Source organism: Salmo salar, chromosome ssa18 (genome assembly GCF_905237065.1).
Source record: "Salmo salar chromosome ssa18, Ssal_v3.1, whole genome shotgun sequence".
In the NCBI taxonomy this organism is placed as follows: Eukaryota; Metazoa; Chordata; class Actinopteri; order Salmoniformes; family Salmonidae; genus Salmo; species Salmo salar.
In genome coordinates, this window is record NC_059459.1 from 13113835 (window position 1) to 13135831 (window position 21997).

Sequence of the window (21997 nt, forward strand, 5' to 3'; positions counted from 1 at the left end):
TGACCAATAAAATTTGATTTGATGTGCACAAATAGAGCAAGCGAAAGCACTGTCCTCATAGTCCTGAATAACTTGCGTACACAAAATGTTCTTCATGTTTTCAGTGGTTATGTGGTGGTACTTCGTGCCTACAGATTTCTTCTCCCTCACTATGCTGCTGCACACACAGGGCTCCAGGCTGTGCTCGGCTGGGCTCCAGTGCTAGTGCACATGTATTCATGGCTCCTGAAACCGGAAATAGCAAGATGTCAGCCCCCACAAATTGGTGTATGCAACCATGAGTAGATTCAATTGATAACAATGGTCGGCCATCTTGGAGGCTGTCTCTAGTTCTTATTAAAGCTCAATATTCCAAACCTAGGACTTGCAGTACATCAACCCTTATTATTTGTTTGACGTGTAGCCTACACCTGGGGGCAGCATTGGATTATTTGATAAGACAAACAACAGCGAGGTAGAGACCGAGGTCAATAATTCTTCAACATTCACAACATTAAATTGTCATATTTGTGAGTCAATATACAATTCAGTATAGGATTTACCTATTGTACCAGATGGGTTACTAAACCATAGTTTATTGTAAACCTTTGATATTGTAATCCCTTTGAAATATGGCATAAAATCCCTATTTCAGCACAAACATATGTTGAAATAACCGCATTCTTTAGGACCATGGGGTGAACTGTTCCATTTGATTGGTACCTTCACACTCACCCAGCACTAGATTGATAGCTAGTAAGGTCTGAAATGCTGCTATTTGACACTTTTACATACAAAGCACAGTGCAGCTGCCTTCACTTCACAAGTAAGAACTGTGGTAGCTATAGCCGGTGGTGTGTTCCCCGCTGTATTCATCCCATCTGAGCAGAAGACAAACTGCAACACCCCCATTGCAGGCACACAAAATACAAATGTCATTGATGTTTTTCTTCAGGGTGGACATCGGACTATTGAGGCTTTGGTTTAACACTTTTTGTTAGATTAGGTGGAGACGGAGTCCTGGATAGATTTATATGGGATAGCCTGAAGAGAATTCCTACTGGAAGGGAAGGAGGGCTGACGGATTGTTAACTCTTCGGTCCACTTATGTTTCCGACGGGATCTCGTCTACTCGCCGCAGAACGCGCTTTCACGTTGGAAGGTAAGTTTGTGTGATCACGAACTTGCAGGTTACAGCAACAATTGATTGCACCAAGATGACACCAGCGCATAACCGAATAACACTGTCGTCGTAAATTATTCGCCATGCAAATAGGATATCGTACATTTGTCAAGTTTTATAGAAGAGACTGCGGAGAACACAAGCAAGCTAATAAATGTTATTTTCGTTGATTCGTTTTGGGTGATGCTGGTGAATTCTAAAACGATAAAGGGTATGCATGTAGACTACTAGTTTAAAAAAAAGTGTATATATATATATATATATATATGTGTGTCAATGTTTCACTAACAAACATTGCCGCATCTCCGCGTGGGCCATTGGGCCATAGCCTATAAGGCAATTTTTTTTTCCTTTTTCTAGAGTGAGCTGTTTGGGAACCGTTCCGTGCTCATTACTAACACGGTAAATAAAGGACCTTGAATGACAGCTCCATGGACAACTCCTCCGTTCACCAGACTTCGTGCAACTATTTTGATCCGCCGCTGACCACGTTTTAGCCTACTCTTTTTACATTGTCATAGCCTACACTTGGGCTCTTCGACCCTGTTCTTGGAGAGTTACCACCCTGTAGGTTTTTGCTCAAACCCGAATCTAGCACACTTGAATCAGGTTAGTTCAGCGTTTTCCAAACTCTGTGCTGGAGACCCCAAGGGGTGTACGTTTGGGGTTTTGCCCAAGTACTACAGTTGATTCAAAAAATAAAAGCTTGATGATTATTTGAATCAGCTTAGTAGTGCTACGGCAAAACAAAATGCGCACCAAGTTTGGGTAACGTTGGGTTAATTAAGTCTGGGATTGGATTGAAAACCTACAGGAGGGTAACTCTTCAGGAACAGGGTTGAAGAGCCCTGCCCTACACTGTAATTCATTAAACTGAACTGGATTCCTTTACTTTACCAGAATTGCAATCCAGTGCATGCACGATTCATTGAATTCAAATTCTAGGAAATTGGGCTACCCGTAGGGGTGTTATCAGGGGCGAAAATCTGATATCAACTTTGGAGGGGACAATTACATGACATTTTCTCAAGAGCAATTCCTGAGGGGGACACCAAAAGTAGTGCTGTAACACATAGCCTACATTGTAATATGGTAAATGTATATTGAGGAACCAAAGAAATAAGGTGTTTGCCGTACTCCTAACTACCGGTACCCAAAACTACACAACTAATCACAACAGCAATACCATTGCCTTTAACAAATCTTAGTTCAGTCACCAGTTTAAGTTGAGAGTGGGGGTATCCATGGCATTTTCCAATTATGTTCCTATTTTACAAGTCAAAAAAATTGAGAACCTTTCATAATGTTGCCAAACAAAGACTCAACAAACTTACCTGAGACTCCCTGTCTCTGCCAGTCTGTCCCTGCATATCTGTCCCCAACTCTGCTGTCTGTGTGCCATCTGTTGCCTGCTCTGCCTAATGACATCATTGTGAAACATTTCCATTAGAATTCCATTTCTTTCTTATGAACATTTTATCAACTAGTCTTTGAGATATTAGGCTACTAGGGTTCTTACTATGCGTTTTGGTGTATTGAAAAATACTCTGATGTCCGTCTTATTTTTCTGCCATTTTTCTACCTGGCTGGCTGGCTGGCTACACACACAGTGTGTAGGTTATTTACAGTAGGAGATGGGCTTCTATCATCTTCTATCATTCTATTTGGGCTTCGATCTAAAAGGTAGCTAGCAAATGTGAAACAGATTAAAATGACAAGAGTTGACAGCTGTATGAGTTCACCATTTACACAACATATGCTGCAACCTTTTGTAATTTTAATAGTTTGTTTCATATTGGCTGGCTTCCAACAATAGCTGAATTTGCAAAGCTAGCGAGCACCAATTCCGTTTCAGTTTGCTATAATCTTTGCTACCCGGGTTAAATAAAGGTGAAATAAAATAAATAAATAAAAGTTCCCTTGCGACAATTTAGCTTTTGCAACGAGACCATTAAATATATTTAAGACAATGGTAGAAGAGAGTGTAGTTCTGTTCAGTTTGGATTTCAGTTTATCGCTAACCTTATCACAGGGACTTTGAAGCACTAACTTACATCATCTGCATGCTGATCTTGGAATAAATTGACGATAGAAAAGATTCCATCTTTGACGACGCCACATAAATGGAATAGGTGCTAGCTTAATAGTTAATATTTGCGCACTAGCTCTGCATATTCAGCTAGTGTGTGCGCGATTGACTGGATTAACCTCACGTCAGTTACGTGCATTGAGTGCCTTTCAGACAGTAGATACGACCTCTCTGTTACATAGCAAGCTAAGGAACTGGCAGTGGATCAAACCATTGTGAGGCAAAGGGTGGGGGAGTCGCAATCTTTTGAAACTTAAAAACGCGCTATTGAAAGTGTCTATAATCAGCACAATTGCTTTCATTGCGTATTATTAATATTATTTAAATTACATAGTTATGTTTCAGTGATATATTGGGGGGGACAAATCATATTTTTCCCAGGATGGGGGGGTCGTGTCCCCCCCCGTCCCCCCCGGGATTTCCGCCCCTGGGTGTTATGTTACCCGTTGCACACAACCCACAAACTTAGAGTGCATTCGGAAAGTGTTCAGACTGCTTTCCTTTTTCCTTTTTTTTAACATTACAGCCTTATTCTAAATGGATTCAATTATTTTCTTCCCTCAATCTACTACACACAGTACCCCATAACGACAGCGAAAACAGGTTTTTATAAATTTTAGCGAATGTATTTCAGTTTTAATTTTGAATACCTTATTTACGTAAGTATTCAGACCCATTGCAATGAGACTCGAAATTGAGCTCAGGTGCATCCTGTTTACACTGATAATCCTTTAGACGTGTCTACAACTTGATTGGAGTCCACCTGTGGTAATTTCAATTGATTGGACATGATTTAGAAAGGCACACACCTATCTATATAAGGTCCCACTGTTGACAGTGCATGTCAGAGCAAAAACCAAATCATGGAGTTGAAAGAATTGTCCGTAGAGCTCCAAGACAGGATTGTGTCGAGGTACAGATCAGGGGAAGGGTACCAAAACATTTCTGCAGCATTGAAAGTCCCCAAGAACACAGTATCCCCCATAATTCTTAAATGGAAGAAGTTTGGAACCGCCAAGACTCTTCCTAGAGTTGGCCGCTGGGCCAAACTGAGCAATCGAGGGAGAAGGGCCTTAGTCAGGGAGGTGACCAAGAACCCAATGGTCACTCATACAGAGCTCCAGAGTTTCTCTGTGGAGATGAGAACTTTCCAGAAGGACAACCATCTCTGCAGCACTCCAACAATCAGGCCTTTATGGTAGAGTGGCCAGCCCGCTTGGCGTTTGCCACGAGGCACCTAATTCTCTGGTCTGATGAAACCAAGATTAAGCTATTTGGCCTGAATGTCAGGTGTCACGTCTGGAGGAAACCTGGCACCATCCCTACAGTGAAGTGTGGTGGTGGCAGCGTCATGCTGTGGGGAGGTTTTTCAGTCGCAGGGACAGGGAGACTAGTAAGGATCGAGGGAAAGATGAATGGAGCAAACTACAGAGAGATCCTTGATGGAAAACCTGCTCAGGAACTCTGACTGGGGTGAAGGTTCACCATCCAACATGACAACGACCCTAAGAATACAGCCAAGACAACGCAGGAGTGACTTTGGGACAAGTCTCTGAATGTCCTTGAGTGGCCCAGCCAGAGCCCGGACTTGAACCTGATCGAACATCTCTGGAGAGACCTGAAAATAGCTGTGCAGCAACGCTCCCCATCCAACCTGACAGAGCTTGAGTGGATCTGCAGAGAAGAATGGGAGAGACTTCCCAAATATGGGTGTGCAAAGCTTGTAGTGTCATATCAAAGAAGACAGTTCTGAGTAAAGGGTCTGAATACTTACACAACAGTTCAAAAGTTTGGGGTCACTTAGATATTTCCTTGTTTTTGAAAGAAAAGCCATTTTTTTTGTCCATTTAAAATAACATCAAATTGATAAGAAATACAGTGTAGACATTGTTAATAATGTAAATGATTATTGTGGCTGGACACTGCAGATCTTTTATGGAATATCTACATAGGCGTACAGAGGACCATTATCAGCAACCATCACTCCTGTGTTCCAATGGCACGTTGTGTTAGCTGATCCAAGTTTATCATTTTAAAAGGCTAATTGATCATTAGAAAATCCTTTTGCAATTATGTTAGCACAGATAAAAACTGTTGTGCTCATTAAAGAAGAAATAAAACTGGCCTTTAGACTAGTTGAGTATCTGGAGCATCAGTGTTTGTGGGTTCGATTACAGTCTCAAAATGGCCAGAAACGAAGACCTTTCTTCTGAAACTCGTCAGTCTATTCTTGTTCTGAGAAATGAAGGCTTTTCCATGTGAGAAATTGCCAAGAAACTGAAGATCTTGTACAACGCTGTACTACTCGCTTCACAGAACAGCGCAAACTGGCCCTAACCAGAATAGAAAAAAAGAGTGGGAGGCCCCAGTGCACAACTGAGCAAGAGGACAAGTACATTAGTGTCTATTTTGATAAACAGACGCCTCAAGTCCTCAACTGGCAGCTTCATTATATCGTGCCTGCAATTCCCATCCAACCTGACAGCTTGGGAGGATCAGCAAATACAGGTGTGCCAAGCTTGTAGGGTCGTAACCCAAGAAGACTCAATGCTGTAATCGCTGCCAAACGGGCTTCAACAAAGTACTGAGTAAAGGGTCTGAATACTTATGTAAATGTGCTATTTCATTTTTTAAATGTTTTATAATTTAGCAAACATTTCTAAACCTGTTATTGTGTGTAGATTGATTGGGGGGGACAATTTAATCAATTTTAGAATAAGGCTGTAACGTAACAAAATGTGGAAAAAGTCAAGTGGTCTGAATACTTTCCCGAATGCACTGTGTATTGCTTTCATGGGAAGTTAGGATAGCCTACCAGTCGACAACATAAGTTTACGTTTTAAATTGAGTGTTATCTGGCCTGATTGATTACTTCCGTCCCATTGTCATCGCTTGTAACCAATATGTGATACCGTTGTGTTAGGTGACGTTGTAACCGTTCAGATTTACGGGCTATAGCCCCCAATTCCCACTGCATTTTTCTTCCATTGTTCCCCTCTAATCAGGGACTGAAAAGTGCAGTAAGAGCTGGCAGACACAACACCTGCGAAAAAGCCATGCGAAAATGTGATTAACATGACATGGCAGGACTATAGCCTAACAACTGACAATAATGATTTCTATTAAACAACTTCATCTTCTTTACATGGAATCTGACCTCCAACAAAACTGTCATTGGACTTTAGGGGAAATAATATTTTAAAAGAAATAACTGTTTACATTGTATTTTAGTGTTGAGAGGTGGGACTGATTGTCACTTTACATTCTCACTTCATTGATTTAGCTTCTTGTCAAGATGGAGCTATAGTCCCTTTCAAAGTGGCCCATCTACACCGAACAAAAATATAACACAAATAAATAAATGATGCCCTAATCTATGGATTTCGCCTGACTGGGAATACATGTATGCATCTGTTGGTCACAGATGCCTTTAAAAAACAGAGAGGTGTGGATCAGAAAACCAGTCCGTATCTGGTATGATATGACCACCATTTGCCTCATGCAGCGCGATACATCTCCATTGCATAGAGTTGATTGTGGAATGTTGTCCCACTCTTCTTCAATGGCTGTGCGAAGTTGCTAGATATTGGCGGAAACTGGAACACGCTGTCGTACACGTCAGTCAAGAGCATCCCATATATGCTCAATGGGTGACATGTCTGGTGAGTATGCAGGCCATGGAAGAACTGGGACATTTTCAGCTTCCAGGAGTTGTGTACAAATCCTTTCGGGAATGAGGGGCTGTGCATTATCATGCCGAAACATGAGGTGATGGAGGCGGATAAATTGCACAACAATGGGCCTCAGGATCTTGTCACGGTATCTCCGTGCATTCAAATTGTGACCACCCTCCCACTCTGTCCGCTGTATTCTTTCTCTTTGCTCTTGTTTTCCTTATTAGGATGTTTCTGTGGGCGGCGCTGGGTGGGTTGTCAGTGACATGGGGACACACCTGGGCCCGGGTGTGTCCCGGGATAAATACACCTCTTCCCCATTCATTGAGGAGACTCTCTCCATGCAGACAGACACACTGTTAGATTTTGGTTATGGCATTTTTGTGGCTGTTTTGTTTGTTTACTTTGGCACCTTTCAACACCTATCATAATCACATTTTATGTACGGAACCACCCACTTACACTACTGATTACAGACTACACACACCATTGTTAATTGTTTTTGTTATTCCTAATCTCCATATTGTCTCCCTTTTTGTTACGGACTTCGATCCGGTTCGTGACAAGTGGGGGCTCATCCGGGATCTTGAAGGTATTGTGTTTGGGAGAAAACGTGGAGTTTATGTTTGAAATCCCTGTAGGTGCTTTGTTTGCATCTTTTGTTACAGCTTTTTTGAGTTGTAATGTTTGGTGCCCAGTATTGGTTGCCTTTGTTTGTTTGGTAAACTTGCCATTGTGGTGGATAGTTGGTTGTGTGTTGCATTGGAGAGAGTACATTGGTTAGTTTCCAGGCCCCTGCCCAGGCTGGAGACTCTTACTCTACTCGCTGTTGGGACATCAGTCTGAGGAAGTGAGTACAATCAGCTGTGTACCTCAGTGGGAGATTTGGGTAGGGTAGTGACACTTACTACCTTGGAGCTATAGTCTTTCTTTTTCCCCTGTTAGGCTTAGCGGCGTGTTTCACTTTGGAATACGTTGGGCATGGTTATTTTGTTTGTTATTTTTGTGTGGTGTCCGTGGACTGAGCAGTTGTCTCAGGGGCACATCCGTGGCTTGGAGGGAATCTGCCAGCGTGCTGGGTGTTTTTTTTTTTTAACCTTGCCAGCGGGCTACAGTGCGTAATTACCCACCGCAAATCCGCACGAAGACTAGGGTTGAGTTATTGTGGGGTTTGGGAAATTTCCATATATATCTCAACTCTCTTCTGTGGTGCCCAGTGTGATTGTCATTTCTCTTGTTGTGGTCCGGTCTGGTGTGCTCAGCAGAGGGGAAGAGCGAGAATTATTATTGTTTGTTGTTGTATTTACTTGTGACTATGGCGTCTAATGTGGACAAGTTCATTCGCTTTCCACCAGTGGAACTGTTAGAATTATGTACTAAAGAACAGCTCTTGAAGATCGCTGAACACTACAAGATTGAATTTAGTGATAAATGTAAAAAAAAAAATTATGTTGATATTGAAAGCCAATCTGATTGAGAGTGGTATTCTAGAAGTTAACACTGGGGCAGCCTCTGCCGAGGACTCGCCACCTCCCCAGCCGTCTCCCCGTTTCATTACAATGGCCGCCCCCATCTGTTAGATCTAGTGGTCTGCCTTTTGAACAACAGAAGTAACTGCTTCTGTTAAAACTAGAGCATGATCGTGTAATGTATGAAAAGGAATCGGCATTTACACAGGATTTGGAGCATGCAAAAATCAAGTTGCAACAAGAGCGGCTACAGTTGGTTAGGGAAGGAAAGCTCTCAGGGGAGAGTTTCCTCTTGGAAGGTGACCCAGATTTACCTAGAGGTCGCTCCTCTCGGTCATTCCCTGACTCATTTGATATTGTTGGAAACTTAAGGTTGTTGCCAAAATTTAATGAGAAGGACCCTGAGACGTTCTTTTCCTTGGATCTTGTTGCTGACGCTCTCTCTCGTGCGCCCTGTTCCTGAATGTCTACGTGACTGACCATAGTTTATTTTGTTTGGTATTGTCCTGTTCTGTCGCTCTTGTCTGTCCTCTTCTGGTCTCATTTTCTTCTTTCCTCTTAAAGGTTCCTTCCTGTGCGCAAAGGTTGCTGAGGTCTGGGGAGGACGAGGTTGGCTGGGGCAAGTGGAAGTGTGAACACATGGATTTGGGACGCTGGCTGGGTCAATTTTGGATGCAGGCTGGGTCTTCTGCTAGTATACAGGGCAGTATTTTGTTTGTGTGACGACCCCCCCCCGCTCTGTCTGCCGTATTCTTTCTCTTTGCTCTTGTTTTCCTTATTAGGATGTTCGGCGGGAGGAGCTGGGAGGGTTGTCAGCGACATGGGACACACCTGGGCCCGGGTGTGTCTCGGGATAAATACGAATCTTCCCCATTCCTTGAGGAGACTCTCTCCATGCAGACACACTTAGATTTTGGTTATGGCATTTTTGTTTGCTATTGCACCTTTCAACACCCATCATTATCACATTTATGCATGCAACCACTCAATTACACTACTGATTACTGACTACACACACCATTGTTAGTTGTATTTACGTTACCTCAGTTAATAAATATATTTTTGTTATTCCTAATCTCCACGTTGTCTCCCTTTTTGTTACGGACTTTGAGCCGGTTCGTGACAAAATTGGCATATATAAAATGCAATTGTGCTCGTTGTCCATAGCTGATGCCTGCCCATACCATAACCCCACCGCCACCATTGGGCACTCTGTTCTCAACGTTGACGTCAGTAAACCGCTCGCCTGACACAATGCCATACACGCTGTCTACCAGCTGCCCGGTGAAGTCGAAACCGGGATTCATCCGTGAAGGCCTCCTCCCTATAGGCTGTCTCATCGTTGTCAGTGATCAGGACCGAGCAGGCCAGTGGCCGTCGAATTTGAGCATTTGTCCACTGAAGTCGGCTACGACGCCAAACTGCAGTCAGGTCAAGACCCTGGTGAGGACGACGAGCACGCAGAGGAGCTTTCCTGAGACTGTTTCTGACAGTTTGTGTTGAAATTCTTCTGTTGTGCAAACCCACAGTTTCATCAGCTGTCCGGATGGCTGGTCTCAGACGGTCCCGCAGGTGAAGAAGACTGATGTGGAGGTCCTAGGCTGGCGTGGTTACTTGTGGTTAGGGCTGGGCGACATGACGATATACAGTTGAAGTCGGCAGTTTACATACACTTATGTTGGAGTCATTAAAATTAGTTTTTCAACACCTCCACAAATTTCTTGTTAACAAACTATAGTTTTGGCAAGTCGGTTAGGACATCTACTTTGTGCATGACACAAGTAATTTTTCCAACAATTGTTTACAGATTATTTCACTTATAATTCACTGTATCACAATTCCAGTGGGTCAGAAGTTTACATACACTAAGTTGACTGTGCCTTTAAACAGCTCGGAAAATTCCAGAAAATGATGTCATGGCTTTAGAAGCTTCTGATAGGCTAATTGACATAATTTGAGTCAATTGGAGGTGTACCTGTGGATGTATTTCAAGGCCTACCTTCCAACTCAGAGCCTCTTGGGAAAATCAAAAGAAATCGGCCAAGACTTCAGAAAGATAATTGTAGACCTCCACAAGTCTGGTCCATCCTTGGGAGCAATTTCCAAATGCCTGAAGGTACGACATTCATCTGTACAAACAATAGTACGCAAGTATAAACACCATGGGACCACGCAGCCGTCATACCACTCAGGAAGGAGACGCATTCTGTCTCCTAGAGTTGAACGTACTTTGGTGCGAAAAGTGCAAATCGATCCCAGAACAACAGCAAAGGACCTTGTGAAGATGCTGGAGGAAACGGGTACAAAAGTATCTATATCCACAGTAAAACGAGTCCTTTATCACCTTAATAAATCAAATCAAATTTATTTATATAGCCCTTCGTACATCAGCTGATATCTCAAAGTGCTGTACAGAAACCCAGCCTAAAACCCCAAACAGCAAGTAATGCATGTGAAAGAAGCACGGTGGCTAGGAAAAACTCCCTAGGAAAAACTCCCTAGAAAGGCCAAAAACCTAGGAAGAAACCTAGAGAGGAACCAGGCTATGAGGGGTGGCCAGTCCTCTTCTGGCTGTGCAGGGTGGATATTATAACAGAACATGGTCAAGATGTTAAAATGTTCATAAATGACCAGCATGGTCAAATAATAATAATCATAGTAGTTGTCGAGGGTGCAACAAGCACGTCCGGTGAACAGGTCAGGGTTCCATAGCCGCAGGCAGAACAGTTGAAACTGGAGCAGCAGCACGGCCAGGTGGACTGGGGACAGCAAGGACTCATCATACCAGGTAGTCCTGAGGCATGGTCCTAGGGCTCAGGTCCTCCGAGAGAAAGACAGAAAGAGAGAATTAGAGAGAGCATATTTAAATTCACACAGGACACCGGATAAGACAAGAGAAATACTCCAGATGTAACAGACTGACCCTAGCCCCCCGACACATAAACTACTGCAGCATAAATACTGGAGGCTGAGACAGGAGGGATCAGAAGACACTGTGGCCCCATCCGATGATACCCCGGACAGGGCCAAACAGGCAGGATAACCTAAAAGGCCGCTCAGCAAGGAAGAAGCCACTGCTCCAAAACCGCCATAAAAAAGCCAGGTGACAGTTTGCAACTGCACATGGGGACAAAGACCGTACTTTTTGGAGAAATGTCCTCTGGTCTGATGAAACAAAAACAACTGTTTGGCCATAATGACCATTGTTATGTTTGGAAGAAAAAGGGGGAGTCTTGCAAGCTGAAGAACACCATCCCAACCGTGAAGCACGGGGGTGGCAGCATCATGTTGTGGGGGTGCTTTGCTGCAGGAGGGACTGGTGCACTTCACAAATAGATGGCATCACGAGGAAGGAAAATGATGTGGATATATTGAAGCAACATCTCAAGACATCAGTCAGGAAGTTAAAGCTTGGTCGCAAATGGGTCTTCCAAATGGACAATGACCCCAAGCCTACTTCCAAAGTTGTGGCAAAATGGCTTCAGGACAACAAAGTCAAGGTATTGGAGTGTACATCACAAAGCCCTGACCTCCATCCTATAGAAAATTTGTGGGCAGAACTGAAAAAGCGTGTGCGAGCAAGGAGACCTACGAACCTGACTCAGTTACACCAGCTCTGTCAGGAGGAATGGGCCAAAATTCACCCAACTTATTATGGGAAGCTTGTGGAAGGCTACCCAAAATGTTTGACTCAAGTTAAACAATTTTTAAAGGCAATGCTACCAAATACTAATTGAGTGTATGTAAACTTCTGACCCACTGAGAATGCGATGAAAGAAATAAAAGCTTAAATAAATAAATCATTCTCTCTTATTATTCTGACATTTCACATTCTTAAAATAAAGTGGTGATCTTAACTGACCTAAAGGAATTTTTACTAGGATTAAATGTCAGGAATTGTGAAACTGAGTTTAAATGTATTTGGCTAAGGTGTATGTAAACTTCCGACTTCAACTGTGTATGTATGTATGTATGTATGTATGTATGTATGTATGTATGTGTATGTATGTACTAAATTAAATGAGAGGTTGACTGTGTGATATTAGGTTGCTTCTTGTGTAAATATTTTCTGTCTGGACTATAATGATTTAAAGATTTAACACTTTTTTAAAGGGAGTGTTCCTAATCTCAGTTTGTTACCTGTATAAAAGACACCTGCCCACAGAAGCAATCAATCAATCAGATTCCGAACTCTCCACCATGGCCAAGACCAAAGAGCTGCCCAAGGATGTCAGGAACAAGATTGTAGACCTACACAAGGCTGGAATGGGCTACAAGACCATCGCCAAGCAGCTTGGTGAGAAGGTGACAACAAGAAACACAAAAGAACTGTCAATCTCCTTCAGCCTGGGGCTCCATGCAAGATCTCACCTCGTGGAGTTGCAATGATGATAAGAACGGTGAGGAATCAGCCCAGAACTACACGGGAGGATCTTGTCAATGATCTCAAGGCAGCTGGGACCATAGTCACCAAGAAAACAATTGGTAACACACTACGCCGTGATGGACTGAAATCCTGCAGCGCCCGCAAGGTGCCCCTGCTCAAGAAAGCACATATACATGCCCGTCTGAAGTTTGCCAATGAACATCTGAATGATTCAGAGGACAACTGGGTGAAAGTGTTGTGGTCAGATGAGACCAAAATGGAGCTCTTTGCCATCAACACAACTCGCCGTGTTTGGAGGAGGAGGAATGCTGCCTATGACCCCAAGAACACCATCCACACTGTCAAACATGGAGGTGAAAACATTATGCTTTGGGGGTGTTTTTCTGCTAAGGGAACAGGACAACTTCACCGCATCAAAGGGACGATGGACGGGGCCATGTACCGTCAAATCTTGGGTGAGAACCTCCTTCCCTCAGCCAAGGCATTGAAAATGGGTTGTGGATGGGTATTCCAGCATGACAATGACCCAAAACACACGGCCAAGGCAACAAAGGAGTGGCTCAAGAAGAAGCACATTAAGGTCCTGGAGTGGCCTAGCCAGTCTCCAGACCTTAATCCCATAGAAAATCTGTGGAGGGAGCTGAAGGTTCGAGTTGCCAAACGTCAGCCTCGAAACCTTAATGACTTGGAGAAGATCTGCAAAGAGGAGTGGGACAAAATCCCTCCTGAGATGTGTGCAAACCTGGTGGCCAACTACAAGAAACGTCTGACGTCTGTGATTGCCAACAAGGGTTTTGCCACCAAGTACTAAGTCATGTTTTGCAGAGGGGTCAAATACTTATTTCCCTCATTAAAATGCAAATCCATTTATAAAATTTTTGACATGTGTTTTTCTGGATTGTTTTGTTGTTATTCTGTCTCTCACTGTTCAAATAAACCTACCATTAAAATTATATACTGATCATTTCTTTGTCAGTGGGCAAACGTACAAAATCAGCAGGGGATCAAATACTTTTTCCCCTCACTGTATGTATATATTAGGCCTATATTTATTTTGTTTGCTACTGTAGTTGAAGTGTTTTCTATTTACCTTTTTAGATTTTTTTACATTCATATTTTATATTGTTACATGCTTAATTGAAAATGTGCACAGGTTCTAAATAAAAGGAAATTAAATATGAGTAAGTACCTTTTATTTGTTGAGTATAATTCAAAATGTAATAAGAAATAGGCCTTTACATGTGGTCATTTTATATAAACTATTTATTGAATTTACAGAAAATGTGCTATATCGTGATATGTATCGTTATCGGGATATTAGATTTTGGCCATATCGCCCAGCCCTACTTGTGGTCTGCGGTTGTTAGGCCGGTTGGACGTACTGACGAATTCTCTAAAATGACTTAGGAGGTAGCTTGTGGTATGAAATATTAACATTCAGTTCTCTGGCAACAGCTCTGGTGGACATTCCGACGTCAGCATACCATTTGCACGCTCCCTCAACTTGAGACATCTGTGGCATTGTGTTGTGTGACAAACATTTTAGTGGCCTTCTATTGTCCCCAGCACAAGGTGCACCTGTAATGATCATGTTGTTTAATCAGCTTGTTGCTATGCCACACCTTTCAGGTGGATGAATTATCTAGGGAAATGAGAAATGCTCACTAACAGGGGTGTAAACAAATTTGTGCACAAAATTTGAGTGAAGCTTTTTGTGCGTATGGAACATTTCTGGGATCTTTTATTTCGGCTCATTAATAACATGTGACCAACAGTTTACATGTTGCGTTTTTAATATTTTTGTTCAGTGTAATATATCTTCAGGAAAAGGACTGCCATTATTGTCCTTATTGCAATTAGGCTCAGTTGTGAGTTAAGCCTGTGAAAGCTTGTTCTTGTAATGGCCACTTATGTTCATATGCTCAGAGATAGCACTATGTCATTGAGCCAAAACGTGACCAGCTAGATATTCTCATAATGTAAATAGAGATTTTGTAATGTTGAACAGTTGTCCCTTCTATAGGCTTTAGCTTTGACCTTAGCTTTGATCTTTGAAGGGGATAGAAATGGAATAGTGGCAGTCCATTTTAATTCCACTGGAGCTTTTAATTTGCTAATGAACCATTCATTTGCTAATGTTTTGATATGAGCTTAAAGGCTGTCGGTCTACTGTCCCTGAGGCCATGAATACAAAGCAGCATGTTGAACTCTTTTGCAAAATACAAAATAGCTAACAAATAAAGGGTTTAACTCGAGCCAAGGGAGTCCCAATACCTCCTACATTCAGCGAGGTGTCTAATTAGTCACAGGATGCTGCACAAGAAGCTGCTCTCACTCACTGTGGCAGTACACATAAAAGCTGACTTGGACATGGCATCCGTTAGAGCCTCATCCTGCACACACAGTTTACTGCTGAACCTAGCAAAAAGGGCCTTTCCGTTCCAGGCCTTGGCAAGGTATAGTATGCAGATAGATAATGCAATGGTGGAATCTATGGCTTTGACATGCAACGTTACTGCTTACGCAGGGGCTATATTTGCATGGTTGAGAACCAAAAGCTTGCAGGGCTGAGAGAGGGAATGAGGGGGGTGAGGTGTGTGCACATGCAGTCATGTATGTGTTTGCCAACAAAATGCATTTGTTGGTACACACCACACCAGATGAAATGCAAAGTAATGTAGGCCGGGAGTTAAAGTGCCTTAAGCAGCACCGAACCTCTCAGGATTTAATGCTTGGCAGGGTTGATGTTTTGTAACTGGCAGCTGTGCAATTAAATCGTCATAGAGATAGTGGATGTTAATTGACAAAACACTCTTCACTTTTTGATAACCCCTTTACCTGACCATATTTCTGTCTGTGCTGGATTTACCAAAATAATTCCGCACAATTAAATACATTTACAACTGAGTGCAAGATTACATGAAAATAGGCAGAAAGCCAATCGCTGATAAAACCCCCTCAAAAAACTGTTTTTCTCATCTGAATTACCAATTCAGTAACATGAATAGAGGAAGCATGTACAGGGTTAAAGCTCTGTCTGTGTTTTATACTGCTTTTGATGGAGGAAAAAACAACAATGTAAATCGAATACAAAAGCCCTTTTTTATCTGATAAGCCATTTTAATCTGACCTCCCACAGGAGAGTGCAGCCTACCATCCCATGCCTTCCCCAACCCAAGGCCCCTATGAGAGAGGCCTTTAAAGAGGAGGGGATTTGACCAAACAATCCAGCTCTGTAAGCCGGGATGGAGGGTGGACAGGGAGCAGGGTCGTGCTCCAGCCAGGCTGTGGAGGCTGAGTACCCCACCCAGGGGACAACTTCTCCAGCCAGGGGAGGAGGGGATGCAGGGCTGGGCTCTTGCAAGCACAACGGACTGATCAATACCCACAGCTTGATGGTGGAGACTAAGGAAGGGCTGGTGTCAGTGTACTCGGCCCCCAAATACCAGGGTCACATGGTGGTCAACCTATCCCCCCAGCAGGAGCAGAACGGCCAGGGAGTGGGCGGAGGAGGGGGACACCCACAGCTGCTCAACCCCAGCGCTCTACCCCAGGGCATGGACCCATGCTTCAGGCCCGACCTGATCCTGTACTCTGAGAACACGCTCCGGGCCTGGGGGGATGGAGTGGTCGGGGATTGCTGTGAGACCACCTTCATAGAGGACTTAGCATCCGGTTCCTCTGCCGCCTCCAAGGATACGCTGATGTTTGCCGATGGCAAGTTCCTGGACATGTCTGTGGAGGATGCAAAGATCCAGACCCTGTCCTATGACGATGATGAGTTCCAGGACCTGGAGGTAAGGCTTGGGGCTCTGTCTTTTATCATAACACATTACACTGTAAGGTATGTAAGAAACGCATGAATATATTGCTGTATGGGTTAGACGTTTGTGTTATTGCATTTAGAGCCAAATAATAATGGACCAGATGGATTTCTGAGGTTTTTGTTTGAAGGAGAAAGATCTCTTGGGTCCTTTAAGCTGGCTCACCACCTCTGATTCAGCAGGCATTTCCCTGCTCAATAGGCCTCAGGACAGATCAGGCAGGAAAAGACATGTACATTATGTGGGCTCAGGTGGCTGTCTTGTGTATATAATGTTTCCCTATCCCTGGGTCTATGTGACCTTCAAAGACTAGTTATTTTAATACTAAATGTTTGCAGGAAACATTTGAGTCCACACTAAATTGTTGGTTTCTGGAGTTGCCATGGTTTCTGGTGGTTGTCACTGGAGCAGTCAAGGTATGCAACATTTTTATAGCTCGTTCTTAATTAATATGATCTTTGTTACAGTATGTTGTAATATTCTAGAGAAAGCAAAAAATACCTCTCCTGCTTCATTTGGCCTTTTATTCACTACAAAAGTAGCTCCTTGGATTCTCAATGTGGGTTGTTTGAAATACACAGCAATTTAATAATATGTGAGGTTCCCACAGAATATTTGTAGATGACGACCATCCTTAAAATGTATTGCACATACTGTACCTCATCCTTAGAGATTCTCTGGTAGTTTTGTATACTTAGCCAGTAGCCGGCCTTCACAAGCCAAAAGTGGACCCCGAAAATTGCATACTACGTCATGTGTAGATATGTGCACACCGTTATTGCTCTCTCTTTCACTCTGCTGTGTGTGTGCATCTTGCTAGCTGTCACTCAAATAGCAAGGGGCTAAAGCTCATTGGCTGGAACTCAAATTGCTTGGGGGCTGGCCCACTTGGGGGAACATTTTGGGGAAATGGTGCTGCACAGCTTCCAGTAAACAGTCACTTTCGAACTAGGGATTTTGTGGCTAATTGAGGTAAGACAGGAATTCTGCTTATAGATTAAGCATTTATGAACTACATATTAACACATCCAGCCCAAAGCGGGAGGTTTTAAAAAATACTTACCAGTCGACAAAGTTCCAGAGCATGTTTTAACATAATTCCCCAGGGTTTACAGTATTGGACTGCCCTTCACAATGTTCTTACAGTACTTGTGGAGTAAAACATGTCTGAACCTTCCAAATTTACATAGGCTGTCTAGGTTACTATCTAAGTCCTTTCAATATCTTATAATTTACTGTGCCCTCTGACCTTTTTATTACCGTCAGATTTAGGCACTGTGTGTGGAATGAGATTAGTGAATTATACATTTTTGTCTTGTTCAGTACCCATCTGAAATTAGTCAGCTAGTCTGAGGAGATGCAGTGATTTGTAGTGTCTTACTAATCCATCCTTCAGGCAAATGCCCTCATAATTAGGGCCAAGCTTTTTGGCCTTTTTTAGGGGCATTTTGCTTTTACTGGTATTTTAAGCATGATCCACTAGGTTTGCTCAAGCTGATTGTAGCTAAAAACATTTAGGAGCCGTTAAATGGGAGAGTCAATGAAACCAACCATGGAAGTATAATGTTGTGAATTCGGGGGTAACCCAGACCGGTTTGAGAGACCCTGTGTTGGCTTGGCAGTCGCTGGACCCGGGTTTGAGTTTGCCCATCATTGTCCAGTTGGCATGACTGGTCGTGGCCCTGTCTGGTTCAACGTATGTACAGTGCCCTCTTTGTGCAAGCTCAGTGCCTGAACAAATGTGTTGAGGTGAGGAAAACCAGAGCCATCTGAAGTAAAGAGAATGAACATTTATTTCAACAACACATCAGCAAGACCACCATATGCTGCGATATAGTGCAGTCTTCTGTAAACCTCTCACCTTACTTGACCTGCATCTAAAGTAGTCGCTCTTTGTGCTTTCACAGAGCGAGTACTCGAGCGACTCAGAGAGTGAAGACAACTTTCTCATGATGCCACCGAGGGACCACTTGGGCCTGAGCGTCTTCTCCATGCTGTGTTGCTTCTGGCCCTTGGGGATCGCTGCCTTCTACCTGTCCCATGAGGTAAGAACTACCACACTGTCAATGACACTACACACACCACGGTTGCGTCACCACTAGTAGTTACAGTAAATATCAAGGCAGTCATAGGAGAATGTGTATACCCTCACACAATAAATAACCTAAAGAAGTAAATCATTTATAGATTTAGGTCATCATAGTATTAGGTGCAAGGCTCAAAAGTACAGTGCCTAGTGGAAGTCTACACACCTCTTGCACACATCTTCACATTTTGCTGCCTTAAAATTTAATCTACAAAGGATTACATTTTATTTTTTTATCTACACATTTTCAAAGTGTCCTAATTAATAAATGTCTTGATTGTGTATGTCCTCACACCCCTGAGTTAATACTTGGTGGATGCACCTTTTGGCAGCCATTACAACAGACAGTGCCTGCAGAAAGTATTCATACATTTTGTTGTTACAGCCTGAATATATATTAAAAAAAAGATGTTTACAGATTTATTGAAAATAAAATCAAAGAAATATCTAATTTACATAAGTATTAACGCCATTGAGTTATTACTTTGTAGAAGCACGGTGATTAGAGCTTTGAGTCGTCTTGGGTATGTCTATATCAGCTTTGCACCTTTGGATTTGGGGATTTTCTTCCTTGCAGATATTCTCAACTCATCAGCAATCAGCTTCCATTCAGTCAGCGCATAAAACCTCCTCGCCAGGACAAATATATACAATATTAACAGCCTTTATATCTATTGTAGACATAGGCCTTCAGTTTGTGACAGGTTTGTGATTCTGAAAGGACAGCAACCGTAATACCAGCGCACTCATGTAGGAGAGTGCACTTTCTGTTAAACACAAAGGGCCAATGGTGTAGTGGAGGGAATACGCAGGTATAAACCGTATACCCACTTTTTCAGTGGGCATTGCTTATACTCACTTCTTAATCCCTACTCATGTTTATCAAAATCGTGTAGTGGAGGTATACGACTTATCAATTATGTAGAAGAACAGAGAAATCATGCACAAAGTAACCTACACAATCGCGAAGCACGTGAAATATATTCACATAGCCTAGTTTCAGTGGAATATCATCTGCAGGCAGCAAGAGTGTGCATCTCTCAACTGGTTTTGGCATGGAGCAGCTCACTGAAGAATGACATCGGTAGCCGGTACGGTAGCTAAGACGTTTGAATTTGTATCTACCAGTAAATGCTGACTAAGGCAACAATGGGTATGCAAACCAGGTATGGAAAAAGTTAAGTCCGAAGTGTTGGTTAGTAGGCTATTTGTGATGCGCAACTGTCATGTGCTGTTTGCTTCAGGGTCGTAGTTATGCATCGGCCTGGGTGGACAGGGGAGCCAGGCCCTGACAGGCACACCCAATCAGATTGATGTGGTTTAATCATTGTTGTGGACAGACCATTCCATGCGTTTGTTTTTATTTTATTTAAAAAAGTGTGATTTTGAGAGGGGGGAAAAAAACTCCTTTGGGAATTTTTGGCCAAAATTAGAGTATACCCACTTCTCCAGGCACCACTGCATAGGGCCGATGGAAAGACAGCAGTCACACACAGCATGATGTTAAAGGATAAGCAGTCCATAAACTTGGACATAATAAGCCAGTAGGTCCCAATCAAAAGAATACAAAAACACAACTTAACCAGCTCTGCTACAGTGAGTATAATGGTCAGACTGAGGTGTTCTCCCATTTGTGTCTGGAAGTAGCTAGCTAGCAAACATTAGCCAGTTAGCTTGAGTGATTTGGTTGGGACAAGCATGCATTGGCTGACAAGCTGCAGAAGGACGAGTAGGCTATAATTCCCCATCGTTTATCAGTGCAATTGTGACGGCTAATTAGCTGAAAGTTTCAGAGGGTTTGTCTAATGTTCCTTTGTTAGATTTGAGCTCATCTTGCTCTGGCTAGCATTAGTTGTTGATATGCATAACTGAGGGAGAGCGAGAGCCTACCTTTTCATGGTTGTTTGAGCAATAGAATTGTAAAGTTCCCAAATTTAAGAGGACTCCCATGGTGTTTACATATTTGTAGAAATCCATTCAGGTGTATTTTGTGACTTTTGGCAAATGCGTTCTAATGATCTGAAGTCGTGCTGTTGCAACTGCCTGTAAACACAGTCTAGGTCAAAGTGAATGATGGCAGGCCTGTGTTGCAAATTACTTATTTGTATTAAGGTCTATTGTAGTTCTCATTGGCTATAGCACACCGGTCTGTGTAGACTCCGGTACTGGACGAGACAGATGTTTTTATTTTATTTCTGAGGTTGTATATGAACATATTTCAATAAGATTTAATGTTGATAAAATGCTGTCAGTTCCACTTTAAATGCAACAGTGTTTCACACACAAGTTATTTTCAAAGAAATGGCTAACAGCAAGTGCGTTGCAATAAAACAAAGTTCCACTCACCAGGTGATGATCATTTGAAACTTAACTTCTTGTTGAAAGTTGAAAAGAGAGAAGCTAACAAATTAGCAACAACATCCTCTTTGATAACGCCTGCTACAGCCGCTGCAAACTAGCCGACAACAAAAGCTAGCTAGCTAGACCATGGGAAAACTACTGCTAGCTTTTGCGCAGTAACCTGTTGCCCTTCAAGAAGGCAGAAGTTTCCATACGTTTTAGTAAAAACTCGAGATTAAATCAGAACAACATTGAAAATAATATAATTAACATTATTATAATCATTATTTTATAAATCCATAGCCCTTCTCTGAAGGCATAGAAGGCCCATTGTTCCCCACTGTGTTTGGGGTTAGCAATAATTTGTAGAGTGGCTCTATTTTCTCTCAGCATGCATTTTTTTCACTATTCCGAATGTCTAAAGAATCCATATGTTCTGAAAAATGAATATAGAAATACTGGACATTTTCAACTCTTATGGTGGTGATTTGACAAAATTACAATCATGGTCTTGAATTGGGCTCGCATTTTTCTGGTCTCAGTCTCGCCCCTCCTCCGGTCTTGGTCTTGACTTGGATTCGATTTGCTCTGGCCTTGGTCTTGAATCTGTCTCACTTTAGGTGGTCTCGAACACAACACTGCTTCATGGTAGCGATGGTGTTGGATGGTTGATGAACTGTGATTGGTTTTCTCCAGACATAGCGCTTTGCATTCAGGCAAAATAATCATATTTTCGTCTCATCAGACCACAGAATCTTTTGCCTTATGCGCTCAGTCTTTCACATGTCTTTTTTGTAAACTTCAGGTTTGCTGTCGTGCTTTTTTTCTCAGGTGTGGTTTCTGCCTGGCCGCTCTCCCATAAAGCCCAAATTGGTGAAGTGCTGTAGTGACTGTTGTCCTTCTGGCAGGTTCTCCCATCTCAAACAAGGAACTCTGTAGTTCTGTCAGAGTGGTCATTGGGTTCTT

General features: G+C 42.7%; 1 protein-coding gene across 1 annotated transcript in view; it reads left to right on the forward strand.

The window, feature by feature from the left end:
- Positions 1–335: 335 nt before the first annotated feature.
- LOC106576724 (synapse differentiation-inducing gene protein 1) overlaps positions 336–21997 on the forward strand; it is a 51708-nt gene continuing 30046 nt past the window's right edge. Inside the window, exons 1-3 of the mRNA XM_014154069.2 lie at positions 336–1141; positions 15921–16578; positions 18513–18650. Coding sequence (XP_014009544.1) covers positions 16027–16578; positions 18513–18650 — 690 coding nt within the window. The 5' untranslated portion in view covers positions 336–1141; positions 15921–16026. The remainder of the gene's footprint in view (positions 1142–15920; positions 16579–18512; positions 18651–21997) is intronic.